This window comes from Macaca nemestrina, chromosome X, assembly GCF_043159975.1.
Source record: "Macaca nemestrina isolate mMacNem1 chromosome X, mMacNem.hap1, whole genome shotgun sequence".
In the NCBI taxonomy this organism is placed as follows: domain Eukaryota; kingdom Metazoa; phylum Chordata; class Mammalia; order Primates; family Cercopithecidae; genus Macaca; species Macaca nemestrina.
The window spans coordinates 82,626,731-82,649,567 of NC_092145.1; the positions used below are offsets into that span (position 1 = coordinate 82,626,731).

A 22,837-nucleotide genomic window follows, 5' to 3' on the forward strand; every position below is an offset into this window, starting at 1 on the left:
AACATTCCTACATTGCAGATGAACAAACTGAGGATACAGGGGTGAAATTCCTTCCTCTAAGGAAGGATCTGAACTTGAGTTCAAACGTGCAGCTTCCCACACTAATTTCATGATCTCTCCCCATTCCTTGTAGCTGCCTCTCTCCACAAAGGTACCTAATTTTGTCTTTATGTCTTCTGAGTGTGTTTGCTGGCTCAGGGAAATGACATGATTTGGTCTCTCAGCTTGACAGAATGATTTCCCAGCATAATTGTTGTATGTGTTAATGGTTTTTATTATTCCTTGCACAAACAGCATTATAACAACATTAATGGAAATCTAAGGGAAAGAAAAATCCACCAAGCCTGCCACCCACAATAAATCAAGTTTTGATTTTTCCACAATTCTCTTCCAATTATTGGCCATGTGCAGACATACTTTCTGCAGGGTTTGTAGAGCTCAGCATAGAAACAGTTTTGTGTTTTGCCTTTTGCATGTTATACTTTATTATAAGCATTGTTCATGTTGCTCAAGTCTTCATAATTAGCTTTCATATTTCATATTTCAGTGAAGTTGGATGCAACATATTTATTTTGCCATTCCTCTGGTATTTGACATTAGGGCGGCCATTGTACCTTTCTTTTTACACATGTTTTTTGTTTCCTTCTACGTTCTGACCCAGAAAATGTGGGCATATCACGACTGGCCCCAACCCCCAGGGTCTGTGCCTCTGCCTCCAACACATCTCTCAGTCGTGGGAGGAAAGCACCAGGAAATATTTTGTTCGGTGGCCTAGAATTTTAACTTCTTCCATACCTTCCAATGGACTCATCAAGTCTGACTAGAAAATAGGTCTTTAGGAAGAAGGTCCCAGGGGGATAGGGGTCAATGGACTCCCTTGTAAGTCTCTGCCACTTTAGCTTCCACCATACCGAAATCGAGGATGTGAGAATTCAATAAACTTGTGAAGATGAAAGGGCCAGGTCAACTATAAAAATGCCTTGCAAATGTAATGAGATGATTTCCTCATTTTGTTTAGGTACAGAGAAGAGAACGGTGGACTCTTTTTCATCCTGAAGCACAGGTCACCGTGCTTACAGTGCTGATTCGGTTGCTTGCGGGGAGAGGGATGTTGGACACCAGCATGATACCAGTTGTCTGGATCTGAAGCCTCTCTCAGCCTAATATGGTTTAGGGTTAAATTCAAGAATCCTCTACTTTCTTACTACCTCAGGAATCCCTGGCTCTAGCTTCTGGACCCAGCATGGAGTCCCCAATGAGTTAAGTTATTCCAACAACACAAATATGCCATCAAACAGACATGTGGTGGGACTTCCACAAGGCTGGGCATTGCAGCCCTTGTTGCCATAGAGATTTGCTAGCCCTACCACAAGCAAGCCCAGACCCCTCCTTCCACCACATCCAGTCTCCAGGGTTACTAATGCCTGTCACAGATGCAAAGATGCTGAGAAGCGCATGGTATGGTGCAATAGGCACAGGCTTGAGAGTTAGGCAGATTTGGGCTCAAATCCTGGCTCTATAACTTCCTTGTTACCAGATCATGGGGCAGCTCTCCTTTAGAGTCTCAGTTTTCTCATCTGTAAAATGGCATCAATAATCCCTGCCTGGTGGTTTTTCTGAGAGTTAAGTAAAGTTGTGGATGAAAAGTGCTGGCATATAATAGGTGCATGATGGATATTAACTCTCTTTCTCTTCTCTGTGGGATACTAGTTCAAATAGATGGTTCATATATGCACAGCTATGCGTATGCTGTGTAGTAACGGTGGTGCTAGCACGCATCCCCCTCCCCACCACATACAGATTCACGGGGTGACTCACTCAATAGGTGAAAGGGGCTGTGAGAGTTGGCGAGAACTCATTCCCAACTCACGAGCTTAGCAGACAAGGCTTTCCAGTCTTAAAGCAACCTATGCTCTAAGGTCCTGTTAGGCTTCCACGTGCTGTGACTGCCCCGCCCCCCCTCACCCCTCCTGGCTGTGTGACTGGTTTCCCTCATCCTTTCCCTGCTGCAGTTCAGCCTGGCTGCTCCTCCACAGTCTCCTAAACCTGCGGGGCTCACTTCTGGCTCCAGCCTCTGGGAAAAGTTTCCTCCCTCTGCAATCATAATCACCCTTCTTCCTTTGAAAAGCAATTTCAACTTTCAAAAGCTTTTCTAGCTATCTCACATGGCATCTTCCCAATTACCCTGGGAATCTGCTAAGGATACCCCCTGAGGATCTGTAGCTTTTTATAGCCAAAGGACAGAGGTAGCAGAGGTGGATGACCTGCCTAAGATCACCCTGCAGGTTACTGGGCAAGAGAGACCGGAACCCAAGCCTTCTGAGTCTTGGTCAAGGGTTCTTTCCCACCCTTTGGTATACAAATTGTAGCCCTTGCCCTTGAAAAGCTTGAATTTTACTAGGGGGAGGTAAACATGCAATAACAAATATAAAAATGATAATACCAACAATGGTAACATTATGTAAAAGGTGTCCATTTAGTACCGAGGAGGGAGTGATGAACTTCATTAATTAATTTTGTATGAAGGAAGGCAGTCAGTCAGGGACAGTTTCAGAGAAGAGGAAACACAGGATCAGGATTCTGAAGGCTGAATAGAAAACTGTCAGGAGAAGATAGCAGGTGGAGGAGGTATTACAGGCAGAGGAAAGTGCATTAGTGAAAGCATGGAAATGTTGAACAGGAGCATTTGGAGACCTTCAACTCATTCAATATGGCTGGATCAAGTTCAAGGTGAGAAGTGACAGTTGGTGAGGCTGGAGAAGTAGAAGGAGCCCAATCATGAAAGATCTCTAAGTTGTGCTAAGGAAAATATACTTTATCCTAGAAATGGGTGCTTCTCAAGCCTCAGGCATTGGTATCTCAGTTTCCCAACTTTTGCCATTTCCATGTGCCTCCTATACTACTATTTACTTAATCATTTTATTCAAAAAGACTCACTTTAAAAACATTTAACCTTGCCCTAATTTAAAAAAAATGAGAAATCATGGGTTTGATGTATTAGTTATATAGTTTTCGAATACACATTAAAATATATACAGAACTTGAAAGGCAAAAAGAGTTTTCTCTGTTACACCTACAATGATCCCCTGGGCCACCTGAGATCCACTCCACACTCAGGGAGCAATCGTAATCTCTCATATCCCAATTAGTAAGACTTGAGTTCATAGCAAGGGAGCACAGGGACAGTTCTTTCTGGTGGCTGTGTTGGGCATGCCCAGGAGAAGGTCAGAGGTGGAAGCAGGCAGCCCAATTCTGGAATAAGCGAGAGTGACTAAAGGTCTCGATTTGGACACTGACAGTAGGATAAGAGACGGGCTCAGATGTCTCAGAGGAAGCCTCGAAAATGAATACTTTTTGAATGAATGAGCAGATAGATGGATGAGTGAAAACTGTAAAGTGTGTGGTGAGGGAGAGAGAGAGAGGAGTGAAGAACGACTCCCAGGATGCTAGTTTGGGTTACTGAAAAGACAGTGGGGTCACTAAGAGAAAATGGAAGAGAGAAAAGGGAGCAAGAAGAGAAAGAATGGCACAAGTTTAGCCTAGTGGGAGTGAGTGTTCAATCAGGGCTTCTGGGACGGCCTAGGGATTGTGAGTGAGCAGGTGTGGTGTTGTGGTAAGGTGTAGTAAGGTGGAAGGGAGAGGGAGGGAGAAGCATTTATGAGGCCATCTCCTCATGTTCCCATAGCTACTACATCAAGGATGACCCTGGATTGGAGCTGGCATTGAAGATACAAAGCAACTTTAAGAAATGAAACAATAGCCAGTAACTGTCCCAAGTTGTCACATCAGCAATTATGTAAAAAGTTATCTTCAAGCTTCTGTACTGATCTGCACAGAGCATCTCCATGTAATACCAGCAGGTCCTGAGCCTTCAGCTCCAAGGCAGAGAAGCAGGAGACTCTGAGGTGGTGTTTGGGCCATTCACCTAACGGTGGCCTTGGGAGAGTATGTGCCTGAAAGATTCTAAAGAAACTTCAATGCTCAGAATTTTTATTCTTTGGCTCAGTCCACCACAGAGGCCCAAATTCAGCCCATATAGGAGGCCAAACAAAGCCCTGTTCTGACAGGCAGGCTCCAGAGACGGTTACCCTGCCTGACAGCATATCCCAAGTTGTTTTCCTGTAGCTTCTCTCCCCACCACGCCCTATAAGAATCCCATTGTAGGGCTGCCCCTAGGACTGGCTGGCTTTGGACAACTACCCTCAACTGCATAGCCAGTTCCAGAAAGAGGCAGAGGCAACCCTCTGGGCCTGAGCATGGCACACTTTTGGCAAGACAACAATCTGTTTATTGCTTTCTTATGGTAAACGTGAGCCAAACTTGGCAAAAACTTTTTCTTCCTTCCCACTGGCCTGAATGGTGGATGAGAGCTTCCCAAACAGGCACAGAGGGAACTGCAGGCTCCTCCTGGACTCTGTGTGATGCGAAGAGTGTGTGTGTATGTGGTGGTGGTGGTGGGGAGCGGTGGGTGCTGACAAAGGAGAAGAGGGAACTCCACCAAGACAGAGGGAGGAGGGCACAGAGAGAAAGTACTTGTGGCCCTAGTGCATGAAGCCCAACCCCAGGCAGCAGTGGAAGGTACTCTCAAGTGGCCAAGGGGTAGGTGGGAGGGTAAGAGTTGGTGGAAGTGGGTGAATGAATTAAGAGAAGTTGCTTCCAAATTGCTCTTGCACCGCCTGGGAAGGTGAGCTAGGAAAAGTTGTCTGCAGACCTTGATTTCCACAGTGTCAGCATTCAGGAAGGCGTTGTTGGGGAGAACTATGCCAGCACCCTTGAGTCCATATCTGGAGAGGGGCAAGAAAGGGGCAAAGCAGAGCACACCCAGGGGTAGGGGAACAACAAACTCAAGGCTGGCAAATGCTCCTCTCACCCATGCATGAGGAGAGCTCTGTCAGGGCTGGGGCAGGGAGGTGGGGGGCAGGGCATTACACAGCAAGAAACAGATTTGTCTGGATCATTCTATGCATGCAGCATATGAGGTAGAGCCAGGAGAGGTGTAGGTGTACATGTTCAGGGCGGGTATGGGGGCTGGGGCAGGGGGAGACGAAGGTTTGAATAACAAAGGAGGCTTGGCTAGTAAAGGATAAGCCATGCATGGTTCCAAGACTCTGCCTACTGGATCCAGGGAGAAAGCACAGTCCTAGCCATGAACTTCAGTCATTGGCACGCTGCTCACTTCTCTGACACTCCAGCCACCCTCCAGAGGCTACACAGGATTGCCGGCGAAGGGGCTGGCCCCTCCCAGCTCAGGGCGCTCTGACTTATGCAATTCAGCCTGGCACAGGAGCAGGGGAGCTGGGAGTTCACCCTCATCTCCCTCGGGTTCTCTCCCTGCCCCCTGCCAGCCCCTGCAAGTCACACCAAGGGTCAGGGGCCCCACATGGCAGCAGCTGGGAGGCCCTGGCTGTAGGAGCCCCAGAAAAGGAGGGAAGGGAAAAGAGTACCTGTTGCTGAATGCATCCTGCTTTGGCTCTTACTCCTCGGTTGCTTGTGGTGAGAGTTGCCCATCATTCTGCTCTGGACTGGCAGCCACCGCGGCGGCCGCTGCCACCTCCTCCTCCTCTTTCTCCTCCTCCTCCTCCTACTCCTCCTCCTCCTCCTCCTCTGCCTGTGCTCCTCCCCAGGTGCTTACATCACCTCAGCTTTGCTTCTCACATACATGGCTCTTCCAAATCCCACTTGTGCCCCTGGCACAGAATTGTACAGATCTGAGCCTCTCACTTGGACTAGAGCCTGCTAGGAGCTTCTCTCAGTCTCTCAGTCTCTCTCTCTCTCTCTCTCTCTCTCTCTCTCTCTCTCCCTTCCTCCCTCTCTCTCCCCCTCCCTTTCCCCCTCCCCCTTGCTCAGTGCTCCACTCCGGTCGAGCAGCCCAGGTTCCAAGAGGAACCCTAGCAAGCCCTGAAAGTGGCCCCCACTTCATCTGCGTCTGCAGAAAGGGCCAGCACAGGCACCCCCCGAGGACCGGACTCGCCCGCCTTCACCGTCCCTGGCTGTCTCTGCTCTCTGTGCTGTCATTCCTGCTGCCGCTCGCTCGCTCACTCACTCGCTCACTCGCTCACTCTGTCTGCAGAAGCTTGCAGGAGCGCGGGGCCAATAACAGAGCCTAATCCGGGAGTGTGACAGGGACTAGTGAAGGAATGTGCTACCCAGGAATTCTAAGTGGCACAGCTCCCTGCTCCACTGGGGGATGGATCCAGTTCTGTAAGTGACAGCTGCCAATGAGCTCTGGGCTCCAGTCCTGACAGAAATCTGGGAAAATTTGGGCAGACCACAAAGCTGTCAGGCTGCAGACTTGGAGCTAGCACAGCCAGATGCCACAAGAATGCCCAGTGTGGCCACCAGGTGTACCTGCTTCCTTGTCAGACACACCTGAAGCCTCACTCCACTCTCCCCTCCCTCTCCTGCTTTGCTTTCCCAGGGGAGGGCAGAGCTGGCAGCCCAGAGATTCGCAGACTGGAACTGGGACCCTTGGCAGCCAATGAGAGGGCTCCTTCCATGAGTCCCACAGCAAATACATGCGCGCTCTCTCTCTCTCTCTCTCTCTTTCTCTCTCTCTCTCTCTCTCACACACACACACACACACACACACGGACACACACACACACACACGGACACACACACACACACACACACTTACGCAGCTGCTCACTGTGAGTGCTGCAGCCCTGTGGGATAAGCGACACAGGGCAGGTGGTGCTGGCTCAGCAGCCCATTCCAGCCCCAGCAGCCTGGCTGTGAGGAAGGGCTGTGGCTCCTGGAACCAACTCTGCCAGAGCTAGACAGCCTCAAGTGCCTTCACTCAGGAGAGTGGTGGTACTGCTCAATGCTGATGTCATCAGATCCATGCTCACTGGGACAGGGAGCTTGTCTGTAATAGCCATGGCCACAGAGCACTGTGGGTGTGGGTCTGGCTAGAGCTTCAGCCTGGAAGACTTGGGGCTTTGTGCTACCCAGAAAGCAGAGCTTTCTGACTTTGTGGCAAGAGGTCTAAAGTGGGATCTGCCCACTCACGTGCCCAGTCATTCAGTCATTCTTTCAGCAGTTCCCAGGGATCTGCTCTGGCCAGGCTCTGTGTGAGGGTTGGGGACACGGAGGTGCCAGTCATTGCCTAGGAGGGTGTGACTGACATGTCCACAGGCCATGACAATACAGAGAAGGATCAATAATGTTGTGGGACTGTCAAAGAGAAGCTTCTTCAGTCTGGAAGGTCTGGAGATACCTTCCCAGGGGAGGTGATGCTTGGACTGGGTCATGAAAGATGAAGAAGAGTTGGCCAGAAACAGAAAGGGGAAGGATACACTGTTAACTATTTGGAATATTACCCCTGCTAGGAACCTCTCCTGTTGAGTCCCCAGCTTTCAAGGGTCTCTTCAGTTTTCTTCAACAATTCCACAAACATATCTCAAGCTACTGACTTCAGGCTGTCTCAGCCTAGTGGGGGCAACAGATAATTATAGAGAGGAACCACAGGATAGTGTGACCCATGCTTGGGCTTTGCAGCTTACTGTGGAATGTGAGGCTTCCAAGGGGACCGATTTGAGGCCAGAAAAGAGGGCTTGGGAAATAGAGGTCCCAGAGCAAGCGTGAAGAGCCAGAAGTGAAGCATCTTGGGAAAATACGTTCATGAATATGGTAAAAATCATGAAGATTGAAGCAAAAATCTTCAAGGTGATAAGCGAATAACTGAAGCTTGGAGAATGTTTGGTTCTTGACCTCTTATCCACTTGTGATGGGTCCTAGGTATGAGTCCTGGTAGTTTCAAGGTTGTAAACATGGACTTAAAGCTCAGGGAGGCTAGAAAAGACAGAATCATGACAACTTGAGATAATTCTAGAATGCGTGGGACAACCTGAAAGTGAAAACAGAATTGAATTCGATTGGGTTGTGCACTTGGGACCCTGGATTACACTTCCAGGAACCACATGAGGAAGCTTGAATAGGAACAGGTATGTTTTGGAAGTGTTTGGGGAGTAAAGGCATGGGGGGTTGGGGAGGAGGAATGAGTGAATGATTACAACCTGGACATATTTGTGTACTCCTACTTAGGTCAAGAAGTTGAACATGACCAGGGCTACAGAAGCCCTCCTCGAAGCAGTTTGTTTGTTTGTCTGTTTTTTTGAGACAGGGTCTTGCTCTGTCATCCAGGCTGGAGTGCAGTGGCACGATCATGGCTCACTGAAGCCTCAACCTCCTGGGCTCAAGTGATCCTCCCACTTCAGCCTCCTGAGTAGCTTGGGACTACAGGAGTGCCCCAGCACTCCCAGCTAATTTTTTTTTTTTTTTTTTGTAGAGATGGGGTCTCATTATGTTGCCCAGGCTGGTCTTGAACTCTCGGGCTTGAGTGATCCTCCCACTTCGGCTTCCCAAAATGCTGGGATTATACCTGTGAGCTACCACATCCAGTCTCAAAGCAGTTTTTTAACCATCATTGCATATCGTTCTCACACCAGCCCTGTCAGGTAGATATTGCCAGTTTAATCCACTCTACAGATACTTAAACAGGCTAAGATAGGGGAGGCAGCTTAGCCAAGGTCCATATTAGCTTCTTCCATTGAGCCTACACCCATGCTCAAGATGTTCCCACTGGAGGAAAAAGAACAAAAGAGAAGAGCAGACACAGAACCCCTCCTTTCTCCTTGTCCTTTCTGCCTCACCACTCCTCTCCTCTTCTCATCTGAGCTTCTCATTTGGGAAGCCTATATCTCGTGTCCCATGTCCTCACCTCCTCCTCTCTGTAAGCCCCACTGTGGCCCCTGGAGCTTTTCTCACCCAAGCACTGGTGTCCCCATGACCATAATCCATTAGATGCTTAAGGATCTGCTGGGGGTCACACACTCCCTCTGGACTAAATGAACCCAACTAGTACATGGTGCAGCCAGGTTTTGGACCCCTGTCTATCTCCACATTCAGTACTTTCTCCACCATATCCTTTTTTAATCATCTAAATTGGACGAGGAATGCTTTTAGACATCTTTTATGCTTTCCTCTCCCTCCCCTACCCACTCACTGAGTCTTGTAAATTGTTCCTTAGAACTGTCTCAAATTGGAGCATTTCATGGCATCATCTCCACTTCCCTCACCCTGGTCCCTGCCACCATCGTCCCTCTCCAGACCCCTGCAATGAAGATCTTCTTCACTGGGCTCCCTGATTCCACCTCTGCATCCTAAAATCTGTTCATGACACAGCAGCCAGAGTGAGATTTTACAAACATAAATCAAACCACATCGCTCCATTGCTTGGAACCTTCCAATGATCTGTTGTCTAAAGTGTCAAGTCCACACGCTTCAGCCTATACTCAGAACCAGCTTCATCTGACCTCTTTGCCTCCCCTCTTGATTCCCTGAAACAGACCCCTCTGCCCATTCAATCTGGGCTACTCATTCTCTTCTTTACCTTGTCATTGTGGCTTATCATTTCATGGTAAAGCGACCAGGGAAAAGCTTTGTGGTCAGAGAAGCCTAGATTCAAATCCTCATACTGCCATTTCTACCTGTGTAACCTTGTAACAACTTACTTAACCTCCCCAGCCTCCATTTTCCATAATGGGAGAATGAAAACACCTAACTTGTAGGCTACTATAAGCCTTTCATGAGATAATGCGGAAATGAGCTAAATGACACCAGGCCCATAGTAGGTGCTTGCTAAACAGTGCTTCCCATCCCCTCTCACCGCCTCTACCCGCTGTTCCCAAACCCTACAGGCTGCTCCTCAAGCTTCAGCTCAAATTCCATCACCCCTTGAAAGTCCTCTTTGCACACATCCCTACTAGCAGTCTGCAGGGATAATTCCTCACAATACCTTCAGCTCTGGCTGGCTGAGCCTCTCATTTGTCTTTAAACATAGATGTCCTGGAATTGTTCGAAATCTTCCACGTATTCATGAACCTTCTCTGCCCCAGCAACTTATGAATTCTTTGCGGGATGGGCCAAAGTTTGGGTGTTTGAAGCTGTGCCTTGTGGAGGGCCTTGCACAGAGGATGGCTCAGTGTCTGCCCATTCGTGGGCACAGGCCAAGCTACCCTGCTCATGCAGACCTTCCTTCCTCTCCTTCCTCCCAGCACTCCTTGGCTCCCTGATGATCCCTCTGAAAGCTCCATGCTTGGTCCTTGTTCCCCTACCAACCCAACAGTCTTCTCAAATTTTTCTCATCCCTTCCTCCTCATCAGTGTGCACATCCAGGCTGGGTAGGGTGCTGGCGGCGCTGTTCTAATGGGTTCACTGATGCAAGATCACTGCCTGTGGAGAGAAGCTGGAAAGACTGGCTAGCCTTTTCACTGAGCACTGTGCTCAGGGAGGGAGGTGTGGTGGCTTTAGGAGGGGGATGAACTCCCTGTGGTGTCTTCATGTGGAGTTTGGGGAAGAACGGTTTCTTTCTTTTTTGCCTGTGTGCAAGCTAAGCCCAGCCAGGAGCACCCAGTTCTATAGAAGAGAGAGGGAGGGCCAGGCCCCACCATTTGGCTGGTCCCCCACCCTACTTGGTGCCTTAGACACACCAAGGGAGGAGACAGAGAAGTCTGAGGCCCAAAAGAAGCAACTCAGGGGCCCATGCCCCCAAAGTGAAACAGCTTAAGGTTCATCGTTACCATCTCATTGGCTGTACCCCTCTGTACTCAAGGATGTCAAAGTGGGTGGACAGGGAAGTGGGGCAGGTGGTACTATCTCTGGACTGCCCCCTGGAACCCAAGAGCTGGGACAAGAACTACCCTGTCACTTTAGTCATGCTCTTACTCCTCACAACCACCCTGTCAGGTGTGGATTATTAGGACCTAAGTTGAAGATGTGGAGACAGAGATTGGATAAAAAAAATGGAGCTAGTAAGTGGCAGGGTTGGGATTTGAACCCAAGTTAGGCTGACTCCAAGCCTGTCTCCTTTTCATTCTGCTGGGCCCGTCTGCCATAACCTGCACACGCTCTATCCTGGTGTGGGGAATTTCCAGGTACAAGTTCCATAAGGAAAAATGAATTCTAATACACACTCTGACTCTGACTCTGACTCCAGTGGGCTGTAGCCTGCCAGTGGCTACCCCTCATAGTGCTTGTGTGTTGTGCGCCCCAAGAGAGCAAACTCACTCAACCCTGGGCCCGGAGACACTTTCCAACTGCACATCAGGCACAGTCCCTCAAGCCTGAAACATAAACTTCCCTTCTAGCCCCAGTGAAGTGTTCTCTAGGTTCTATTCCTTCTGTCTAGAATGCTTTTCCTTCCACTTCCATCTCTGCTTGTGAAAAGTCAGACTTCTCAAGACCCAGCTCAAATGTCTCCTCCCCCATGAGGCTTTCTCTGAGCCTTACAGCCAGAATTGACTTCACCTCTGCACAACCATATCTTCTCTACAGATCTCAGGTCCATCTTGAGCCTTTTCTGATCTTCCCAAATGTAAATAGTCTTCCCCTTGAGTTAATTCCCACAGTACAGTATTCCCCCAAATGCAGTACACATTGTGCTAGTGGCATGTGAGGTGATAGTACAATGGGGAATTTTAGAAATACATGGATGATCTTTTAAAGTTTAACAGTCACATATTTATTCTAATGTATATTAGATTCTAATAAAAATTACAGGGGAAAGTTGAGTGCATGAAATGTAATTTCTTGAATATTTGAGGCAGAATTGAATGAGTTGGTTTAAAGAAAAATATTTGGTATCTGTGAATTGGATTGAATTACTCATACCTTCCTCAAGGCTGTTGGACAAAAGATCTGCAGTGATGGTTAAAAACTGTTTTGAGGGGTTACTTCTGTAGTCCTGGACAAGGCCAACTTCTTGACCTTGGAAGTGCGTACATGGGTGTGTATAATTTGTGACCATTCATCAATGTGTGCGGTTTTTTTGTATGTTAATTGCCCGTACAAAGTTTATTTTTTAGAAAGTGCCTGACACATAGTAGCCCCTACTCAAGGGAGGTAGAACACTTTGTATTTTGGGCCAAAGTGACTAGAAAGGCAGTGATGTCATTAATAGCCAAGGAACATGAGGATTAGTTACATAGAAAGTGGGTTTGAGAAGGGAGGCAGGAGGCTGTGGAATTATGATTTGGGAAATGTTTTTCTTTTTTGGCCCCTGTCCCAGTAAGAAGCCAGAATGCCTTCTGAGAGCTGGTCTTATGAGTAGTAGGCCAAGGTCAAGGCAGTGGAACCAGCCAAGGCCCGGATCGTGAATAAGCATACACCCCAGAGGCTAAGCAGAGACGCAGACACAGGGGAAAGAGTGCTGATGGGAGGCTCTGTGACCTTGGGCAGGCCCTGGCCATTCTGAATCCCATTTAGTTTTCATCTGGACAGTGAAACATATGAACCTAATTACCCCCTGAGGGTCCTCTCAGCTCAGACACTAAGAGGCGGTTGTCTTATGCACTGATATTAGTCAACAAGTAGGTTCTCGAGTGATCCAAGCACCCACTCTGTTCCAGGTACCATTCTGGTTACAGAGGTCACAAGAATGAGAAGCCCCAGCTGCTGCCCTCAGGAGGCTCCTAGGCCTCAGTCTTTCCCACATACCGCCCCCTTGTGATCGACAAGCACCAATTTCCAGAATAGAAGCTTCTCTAGAGACTTGCAAAGGAAACCCTCTCTGGGGTTGGAAACCCTCTCTGGGGTTGGAAATGCACACGCCTGTAACGATCAGGAAGGACAGGGCCATGAATGAAGTAGGCTAGGGTAAGCCACAGGATGCAGTGGAGACCTGGAGCATGCATGCTGGCCACGCCCAACCCTGTTCCCAAGGCACTCAACCTCCAGTCTGGGAAACCTCTCTGCTGGCTCAACCCAACCTATCTGTAGTTCACATTCTGCCAACAGTCTGCCAGTTTGCTTCTCTGTGGTCTCCAAGTATTTTTGAGCCTATACTCCCATATACACATATTTATGTATAAACCATATACATGTACTACTGTGCTAATCAGTTTTATAAAATTTAAAACATAGACAAACATGGAAATTAGGATATGATAAAGATGACTATTAATAGAAATTCTAATATTTTCTCCTTGCACCCCAATAGATGATACATCCACTTTGGAGGTCACAGATCTAGCACACCACCCTCTGCCTTACAACCAAATGATAGAAGAAGGCAAAAAGAAAGTAATAAACACGTATTGCACTCTATTATCTTTCAGGCTTTGTTTTCAATGCTCTACCTACCTCATTCATTCATTCATTCAATAGATTTTATTGAGCCTATTATATCAGGCCTTGTGCTGGGCACTGGGTGATAGAGGTGAATGAGGCAGATGTAAAGAGTTTACAATCCAGGCAGAGGAGACAGACAATAACCAAGTACACAAATAACCAAGGTAGGACTAGTTCCTGATAAGTGCCATGAAGGAAATCAGCATGGTGATGTGATGGCAAGGGATGGGACAGGCATGGGGAGCTAGTTTGGATGAGTGGTAAGATAAGGTCTCTCCAAGCTAACAACTGAGCCTGAGAAGGAGCCAGCAGAGGGAACAGCAAGTGCCAAGGCCATGAGGCCACAAGATGAGAGGGACCTCGAGGTCTTTGAGAAATGGAAAGGAAGCCAGTGTGTCTAGGGTGGAGGAGGTAGGGGGTAAGAGATGGATGCTATCTGAAGTGCAATGGGAAACCATTAGAGCATTTTAAGCAAGGGAGCGACAGGATATGATTTAAATGTTTAAAAGACCAACATGCCTGCTATGTAAACAAAGGGCTGGAGGGAAGTTCCACTAGAAATGGGCAGGAGGCTATCGTGGTAATCCAGGTAAGAGATGATGGGCCAGGATCAGGGTGATGGAAACAGAGAGAAGCAGGCAAGCATAAGATATATTTAAACCTCATAACAATTTCACCATAATACCCATGAAGGATGTCTTACCATCCCCATTGCACGTATGAGAAAACTGAGATTAGGGGAAGTTAAGTAACTTGCCAAAGATCACACAGCTTGTAAGTGATGAAAGCAGGATTCACCCAGGTCTGCCTGGCTTCCTTCCCAGCCTACTCAGGATTCCAAATATGCTTCCTGCTCCAGGGAGTAATTCACCAGGACAATATAGGGTCTTCCTGTTTCAATCCTGAAAATCACTGGGCATTCCAAACAAAGAAAAAGGGATTGAGGACTATTTGATCCAGCAATCAGCCAAGGGTATGTGAATGATTCAAACAGTCCATTCCTCCCATTTTCATAAACACACTGAGTTCACCAGAGCTCTAAGTAAGGGAAAAACCATTCTTTCCTTTGGAGCAGGGAGTGGTCAGGAGGAGAGTAGTGATGGTATATTTGGAAATAGAAAAATAAAAAGCTGCCAACTTGTGCCTTCAAGGAAAACCCAAGGGCGCAGGCCAAGACAGGGGAAGTGACTTGCCAAATCCCTCCTCACAGCCCCCAGAGTTATTCATGTGAAAAAGAAGGCGGAATTGTCCCTGCCAAAGACATGAAGTCCTTTACAGAGCACTTTGTTAGCAAAGCCTAGCATCCCTGTCACTATGCAAAGCGAGCTGGAATGTTGCCATGGCAACGGGCAGCTGGGCCCTTGAATCAGCTTGAGGTCTGCCTTGGCAGAGAGGCCCAAGCCTGTGCGGGCATCTCCTGGAGGTTGGGCAGGGGGCAGGGAGCTGGTTTTGTGTTTGTCGATGAGGAGTCCCAAGCTCCCTTCTAGGTAACCAGGGGTCCAAAGGCTGTGTCTTCAGGAAGTATTTCCCGTTGTCAGATATGCCTAACTTCCACAACACAGAGCATCCCAGGTTGGCATGACCTGACCATTTTTCCAATTCTCTCCTGGGTTTTTTCCCCTTTCATTGCATGGCTGGATAGTGAGAGAAAATGGAAACACCCAACTGCTATAAAACAAAACTTCCTTATGTTACAAGTATGGGAAGAAACCAAAGCCCAGAGAGGGCAAGTAACTTGCTGAGGGTTGCACAGCCTTACTAGTGCCAGAGTCAAACCATAACTCCTTTGACTTCTGAAGTAGTGTGAGTTTCACCATACTACACTTCTTTCCTTGGGCACTGGGGAGGGAGAAAAATGAATCGATGTTGACAGAGCCCCTCTATGTACCTAACACTATGCTGGATTCTTTTGCATTCCTCATAGCTCATCTGCACCACAAACCTGCAATGGAGCTATTACTATCCTCCATTTGCACATTAGGAAACTGAAGCTCAGAGAGATCAAGAAATCGGCTCAAGGTCACACAGCTAGATGGACTTCAAAGACTGGTCTCTGTGCTTCACCACATGGCCTCATGCTTCTGAGGTCAAATGTACTTTTTTCCCCTTTGTGTGAAAGACAGACATAATTGCAAGTGATTCTAGATGCTATCCCTACTCTGCTATTTATGGTAAGAAAGTGTTCTGCTGCAGATCACCAAGCTGCCCCTCAGTAAAGCTTCACAACCACTGATAGAACCCTGACCCTCAGTTTTTTCATCTCTAAAGTGAGGATAAAGTGAGCTTGGGGTTGCTAGAGAATGAGAATGAAAGAGAATGCATAGAAAGTGCACAGAGCAAGGTCTGGTGCATAGCAAGTGCTCAATAAATGTTAGTTATCATTAAGATTATTCCTTTTAGGGATCAGCTCAAATTCTGCAAACTCAACCACGCCAGCCGTCATTCGATGCAATCCTCTTTCATTCCCTAGCCATCCATCCATTCATTGCCAGTTGCCAGCACCCAGAACTGAATTCCTTCCCTCAGAGGAAGGGAAGGGCATCAAGAAAGGTGATGCTGAACTTGAAAAGAATGAGGCAACATTTGCCAGTAAAATCAGGTCTGGAGAGAGGACATTTTAGGCAAAGAGGACGTTTTGAGCAAGAGCATAAAGGTATGAGGGTTTCTCATATTTGGGAAGAAAAATAAGTGATCTGGTATAGCCGGGTAGAAGATGAGGTAGCTGGAACTAGACCACGGAGGCCTTAAATGTCATGAGAAGGGGTGCAGATTTTATCTTGAAGGTGATAGTGAGCCACAGAAGCTTTGGGCAAGGGAGTGACCTGAAGATCAGTAGGGTGGCTGCAATGTGGAAGGCTGATTGGAGAGGGGCCAGGACACCAGTTAGGAGGCTGTGGAAGGGGCCCAGATGAGACATGATGAGGGTTTGCCTCAGTGTGGAGCGGTGGGGCCAGACAGGGAGAACAGACCATGGTAGTGATATAGAGATAGAATGGGTGGTGCCATTCCTTAAGTTAGAGAACCCTGGAAAACCAGCAGGTGCAGGGACAAGGAGAGAGCTTGCCTTGGATGCAGTTTGTGTGTCTAGAGGGTGGTAAAGATATGCGATCCAGAGCTCAGAGCTGGAAATAAATATAAATGGAGCAGTCACGAGGTCTTGGGAGTATATGAAGCCAAAAAGCATGTGAGATGGTCCAGTTTGAGTGGGGAGAATGGGAAGAACAGGGAGCACTGATGTTGAAACTTTGTGTCACAACTCTATGTCTCTGCCCTGCTCTGCAATGGCAGCCTTGTGCACTAGTCCATTTGTGCAGCTCCCTGACATGCAGACCAAATCACTCCTGCAATGTGATGGACAAAGACAGCGTCCACTCTCATGCATAGGGCCTTAGCAAGCCAGGTCAGGTAGCAATCCTGGTGTACCTTACAATGAGGATTTTCTGGACAGGGAACTTGAGAATCCTAACAGATCATAAAGAGTTAAGGGGCAGGCAGAGAAAGCCTTTAAGAACTGGGAAGATGGCCGGGTGCGGTGGCTCACGCCTATAATCCCAGCACTTTGGGATGCCGAGATGGGTGGATCACGAGGTCAATAGATCAAGACCATCCTGGCCAACATGGGGAAACCCCGTCTCTACTGAAAATATAAAAATTAGCTGGGTGTGGTGGCACGTGCCTGTAATCCAGCCACTCGGGAGGCTGAGGCAGGAGAATCACTTGAATCGAGAAGGTGGAGGTTGCAGTGAACCGAGATCGCACCACTGCACTCCAGCCTGGTGACAGAGCGAGACTCCATCTCAAAAAAAAAAAAAAAAAAAAAAAAAAAAGAACCGGGAAGCTGTCAAACCCCTGGTGCCAGAAACAGGTTTTCTAAAATTCTGTTTTTCACTTGAAAGTTCAAGTTTTATCTTTGGTAACAAATACTGTGAGCTGTTTTCCTTGAAGCAACAGGCTCATTTTGTTCATCTTTGAGAAAAATATTCACCAAATACCCAAGTCCCACTAACCATAGTTTATCTGTCAATTGTTCTTTCAAGTAAAAATGACGGTCCAGGAAAAAGGGGGCCTGTTGAGCTCACACCTCAAACAATTGCACAGCGCTCTTCTCTAGACAACCATCTCACTCAGCATGCAGCAGAAGTGCTTTCTGCGTTCTTCCTGTTTCATCACACAGGATATTAAAAAGACGTCAACTCCAGGCTTGAGATTTAATAAAATTACCAGTTTTTACTGCTTTCTCTAAGCTACTTTTCAGTAAGATTGGTGGGGTTTTCCCCCTTTTTCTGAGTATGTAGTGGTGAAAAATACAAAATACAATGACTGCTAGTACAGGCTGGTGCCACTGCCTTGATTCACACTAAGGTGGCAACAGTTTTACAAATGGTGCAAACGTCAACCTCATGAAAAAGGCAAATAGTGTCCTAGTGTTATTTTAGAAACAGCTCTGACCTTGAGCATCCTCCGAAAGAGTTTCAGTAACTCTGAGGGGTCTGTGATTTGTACTTTGAAAATCTCTGGTTTAGAGAAATTCTTGCCCAGGTCCCTGGGGGCAAGTCGAGGAAGGTTCATTGCAGCATTATTTGTGGTCTTGGAGAGTTGGCAGAACCAACATGTCCAGTCTCAGAGGAAGGGAGAAGTAAAATGTGGTGGATGAGTGCCAAGTTAGACAGACGTGATCAACGAGATGTGCACATAGCAGCACCAAGAGGCCTCAAAACAGAGGGTTGAGGGAAAAAAGAAACAGAATATGATCTATGGATCAATACCATTCATGTAAATTAAAAGCATGTAAACACAGAAAACACTACCTATTTTTCAAAGACATCTAAATTTCCAAGAGCATGTATCAAACTATTAGAGAGGAACTGGGAGTGGAGATTAGAGATGAAAGGAAAAGTAAGATTAAAAAAATTTAAGGACCTTGCATGGATAGATAATTGTGTACACAACAGTATACTTAACTGTGCCCTTGAGTGCAAACAAGGACAGAATGAATGGGAGGCAGAAAATAAAGTATCTTTTCAAGAGGCTTGATGGCAGAAAGAAAGGAGATTGCTAGAGAGAGAGGTTCACAGAGAGAAGTGGGCAGGGATGCCTGGCTTTGCCTTCTTGCAATCTACCCAATGTGCTCTAGCCTGGGTTCCCAATGGCCTCCTGGTGTCTGAAGTTCACAGAATCAGGCCCTGGTAGGGAAGAGCTCTGAAGGACTCCACACTTGCTGCCTCCCAATTTCTCTGGGAAGTAGGAGATGATATCACTGTCTAAAAGTAGGAGGTGGTAGGTAGTCTGGCCTCAAGAGCCAGGGAAGGCGTAAAGCAGCTGCCATAGAGACCAGACAAAAGTAAAAGTATTTGTAGGCAGCACTGATGGCTCAGCTGGAGATTGAGTGAAGTTTGGGATGGATGGGAGGGAAATTGAAGAATTAAATGCCTGGTGGCCTTGATTTCTCATTCATTTCTTCAGTCAGTCCATTAGTCAACAAATACAGTATTTATTATCAATTACATACCAAGGTACTTGGGATACCAATAAGGAGTAAAACAGGCTTAGTTTCCATCCTCACGGACCTGCCAGTCTGTGTGTGTGTGTCTGTGTGTGTGTGTGTGTCTGCAGACGTTAAATAAGCACACAAATACATATATTATGAAGCAATAACAACTGCAATGAATAAAGGGTACAGGGTGCTGAGAGAGTATATCGGTGAGGCTTGATATAGTCCAGGAGGCCTGTTGGTAAACAGATACTTCCATCTTTGTTTTCAACAGCTGCATAATGCCCCACTGTATGGATGCTCCATACTTTACATAACCAGTCACCTACTTTAGGGAACACAGAATTTTCTCCCTTTCTCTTTACATCATAACCAATGTTTTGATGTACATCTTTGTACAGGCACCTCTAGCACTCGTTCGATTATTTCCTTAGTATGCATTTCTAAAAGTAGAATTGCCACATCAAAAGATGTATACATTTTTAGGTCTTTTGAAACATACTGCCCAACTGTCCTGCAGAAAGGAGGTACTGATTTACATGGGAAAATGTCCGCTTTTTATAAAAAGGGTTAATGGTGGCCAAATCTAGGTGGTAACAATTTCGTAAAAATTTTTAAGGCTGCATAGTATTCCATGGTTATTTACATTATTTTTGCTATTTTGCCATTACAAAAAAGCATATTACTTATTTAACAACAACAATAACAAAAGTGGAAAGCTTTTGATAAAAGAAACCACCTACCAAGGTTAGAATATGCTTTCATCTGTTCAAGTAATATGCTAGGTGATAGGACTAAAAAGGTGACATCTTTTTTAGAATCTCCAGTAAAAAAAAGTGGATTTTTAGTCTCAAGGTTCAGAACGTTTGCGTTTCTGTTAAGCAGTTGATTTGCTGTTATCTGTGAATCTTATAACTGATCATGCCTCCCTTTTGTTATCTGCCATGAAAGGTTAAAGTCAAATTTGGGACCCACATTTATCAAGAACTTCCTGAAATTCACTTTCTATCATGACTTCTTCACAAGTTACCCTTGTTTTCTCTCTGCCTCATCTTCCTCCCTTACATCTAATTTAGGTTCTCTCCAAGTATAGGGTGTATCTTATAAGCCACCTTAAATCCTTTTTGGAATAAGTCAAGGTGGAAATAATTTTTTACAAAAATTAAGCTAAATGCTCAGATCTCCCTCCAACACAGTCCTCAAGAGGCATAGGCAAGACACAAACAGAAAGATGCCTCAAGAAACAACAAAAACCTAATTGGAGGTCAATCGATTTCTGGGCTACATGCGTCAAAGCTGAGGTCTTCAGCTTCCAAACACGCAAAGCAATTTAGCGCTTGTGTTCCCATGGCAACCGTGCCAGCGATGGAGAAGATGCAGCAAGCCCGGCCTGGCGGTTGCTGGGGGAACTGGGGCTGTTGGTCGCGTGACTTTGCTCAAGTCTGAGTGTTTAGATGCTCAGGGACTTTCCATTAACTGGGAGCTCTGGATTCGGACCTAACTGAAAATGTAGTTGCTGAGGAGAGGTGAAAAGTGTACACTGGAAATGGGGTGACATCTAGGTAGCTTCCAATACTTGAAGTTAGTTAACACTTTCCTTTTTCTCTTTCTCCCCCACCTCGCTAAAGAAGGGGGTTAGGAAGCAGGAGATGGGACAACAAGCGAAGGGATCCACCCCAAGCTGTCCTTTTACAAAGGGGCTGAAAGAGTGACGGGGCAAAGGGTGACCTCATTAGCATATTTAAAGCTCCAGCCTAATTGATTGCTTTGTGCCTCAACTGAAGAAAAATTGTGTTAACTGCAGGGGGAGGGGCATCGTGGAGGCTAGAAAAGGGGAGCCCAAAAGAACTCAAATGGGGTGAGGTCGATGAATGTCATCCTCACCACTTGGGGAGAATATAGATGAGTATTTATTTGGTCTGGGAGGAGGCAAGACTTTCTAAGCATTAAAATCACAAAGGAAAATGTCAACATACTTGGCAGCATCATTTTAAAAAATGTTAGCACATCCCGAAGCACTACAAACCAAAAATCAAAGAGAAAATAGCAAATTGGGACAGAAAAAGATATTTGCAGTATAGGACAGAAAAGGGTTAATATCTTTACTATATAAAGAGCTTTAAGTAACAAACTCTTTACCAATAAGTAAACAGACACACATATTTTACTTTTCTAATCAGAAAAAAAACCAACTCTATTTCAGACGAGAGAGAAAGAGTCCAGAAGAGCATGTCATTCTCTGAAAGGGAAGTTATTAAGAATCACAGAATGTGGATCAGCTCAGACAACTGCAAAAGTGGCCCAGGGAAGAAAGAGTTTGAAAATGTTCTGCTTATTGCACTGGAGAGATGGGAGTGGGGTTTGGGGGGTTTCCTAAAGCTTACTGCACCAATCAAAAAGCAATCATTTTGGAACAACCTGTCAAAATAGTACTGGAACCTGTCATTGACATATGCAAGCAGGAAGGCTCTACTTCCCACCCACACAGTGTAGAGAGAGGAGTATGGCAGAGAAAGTGTTGCAGCATCTCCTTGGAAGAGAGGGCTGTGGAGTATCCCCAGCACCTAGAGCAGAGCTGGCCCAGAGTAAGCAGGTGTTCAGTGAGGCCTTGTTGAAGAGTTGTGAGGTTCTCTTCATGGTGGCCAAATCCTTAGGTGGAGTCTTTGGTTCCAAGCAGCCTTCAAGGAACTCATTCACTCTCTCTGAGACCCCACTAGGAGCCCACTGTGAGTGTCTATCCCAAGCTCAGGTTCTGGGAAGGAGAAGCAGACTTATTCTGTGTTGCTGTAGATGGTAGGAGTATTAATTTCTTCCACTAACATTGCTTGAGGCCAATTATGTGCCAAGAATGAGATGGGGGTGGAGGAGTGGACCCCAAAATGAGGAGCTTATTACAAACAGTTCCCAGTCTATTGGGAGAGACAACATGTAACTTGTGAAAGAAGCAGCTTTTGAGATGGGCTTTGAAGGTTGGGTAGGAGGTCAGCACGCAGAGATATAGCCAGAGAGCATACAAGGATTGGAAGTTTAGGCAAAGACATGTGCATGGTGAGATGATCCCTCGGGCCCTTTTCTGTTCTGTCAGTCTATGATTCTGAACTTCAGCTTCATTCTCAGAATAATGTCTCTGTGAAATCATGGATTTCACAGGTATGCTGGTTATACTTTTCTCTCATATATAGAAAAATAAATATGCAAGCATTCAAGTAAAAAGAAAAGTTCATCTGTGCCTCTTGAAGGCATTTCAATTAGTGTGGTGGAGTTTCTACAGTTCTAGGAAACTGTGCCAGAGGTCATAAGGAGTCATGAAGGGTACTGTCCCCAGAATGGAGAAGATTGGAGGGGGAGAAAATGGAGACAGGCAAACTGGTCAGGCGACTATTGCAAGAATCCAGTGAGAGGATGGGCCCCCTAACTTCTCAGAAGAAATGGCTGAGAAGCCTGGGGTGTGTGGGGTGAAGTGGCTGATTAGACCAGAGAAAAGGCTCCTAATTCCTGGTTCACAGGACTCAAATTCTAACGAGGCAAGGCTCACATTCAATTCTGGTCATTATGTTCTTCTCAACATTGTTTTCCATTTCCCTTACCCAATTTAGGACGTATTGTTATGGCTGTTTAAATAAGGTGCCAATCCGACTGGGCAAGAGCAGGAAATGTTTCCACACAGGAAAGACTCTCATCAGATCCCTATTGCCTTTTGCAAATGGAAATCAAGCCTCCTCCTACAGAGGGCATGAGGGCTGAGTCACAGCTGCACCGTTAATGTATTAGTAACACAGAAAATCCTCCTTTTTCTGTTAGCAGCCCTGCCAGAGAGCGTCTACAGAGAGGTTGGGGAGAGCAGAGGGTGAAGAAAGGGGTGGAGAGAGGGATGACTCAAGAGAGGCTCCCACCTACCCTTTCCATTTGCAACCTGGAGGGGGTCTTCCCTTCCCAAATACAGGAAAATAACTCATTTGAAAAGCACCAGGTGGTCAGCCTAAGTTGGATAGACCAGACAAGAGTGTCCTGTGCTCCTGGAGGAATGAGAGAGGGACATGGGGGAAGCTGGACTGGAAAAGGAAGGAATGGGGAGGACTGGAATGTAGCCAGGTCCTTACCCCATCTCCTCCCTCATCCCCAAGCCCATCTCTTTCAGTTGAGACCCTTTGCCTTGTTCCAGAAATCATGTGGCCTCCCAGGCAACTCCCAGGGCAGTTGGCTTGAAGGTCACAG

General features: G+C 46.6%; 1 protein-coding gene across 5 annotated transcripts in view; it reads right to left on the reverse strand.

The window, feature by feature from the left end:
• LOC105464734 (NHS like 2) overlaps nt 1–22,837 on the reverse strand; it is a 237,247-nt gene that overhangs the window by 76,631 nt on the left and 137,779 nt on the right. For 2 of the 5 annotated variants that reach the window (XM_011712765.3, XM_011712764.3), the window contains exon 1: nt 5,445–5,775. The exons of 2 other annotated variants lie outside the window; for them this stretch is intronic. In XM_011712765.3, coding sequence (XP_011711067.1) covers nt 5,445–5,511 — 67 coding nt within the window. In that variant the 5' untranslated portion in view covers nt 5,512–5,775. Of the gene's footprint in view, nt 1–5,444; nt 5,777–22,837 lie in introns of those variants that run through there. One more of the 5 variants, XM_011712761.3, reaches the window with a different exon arrangement.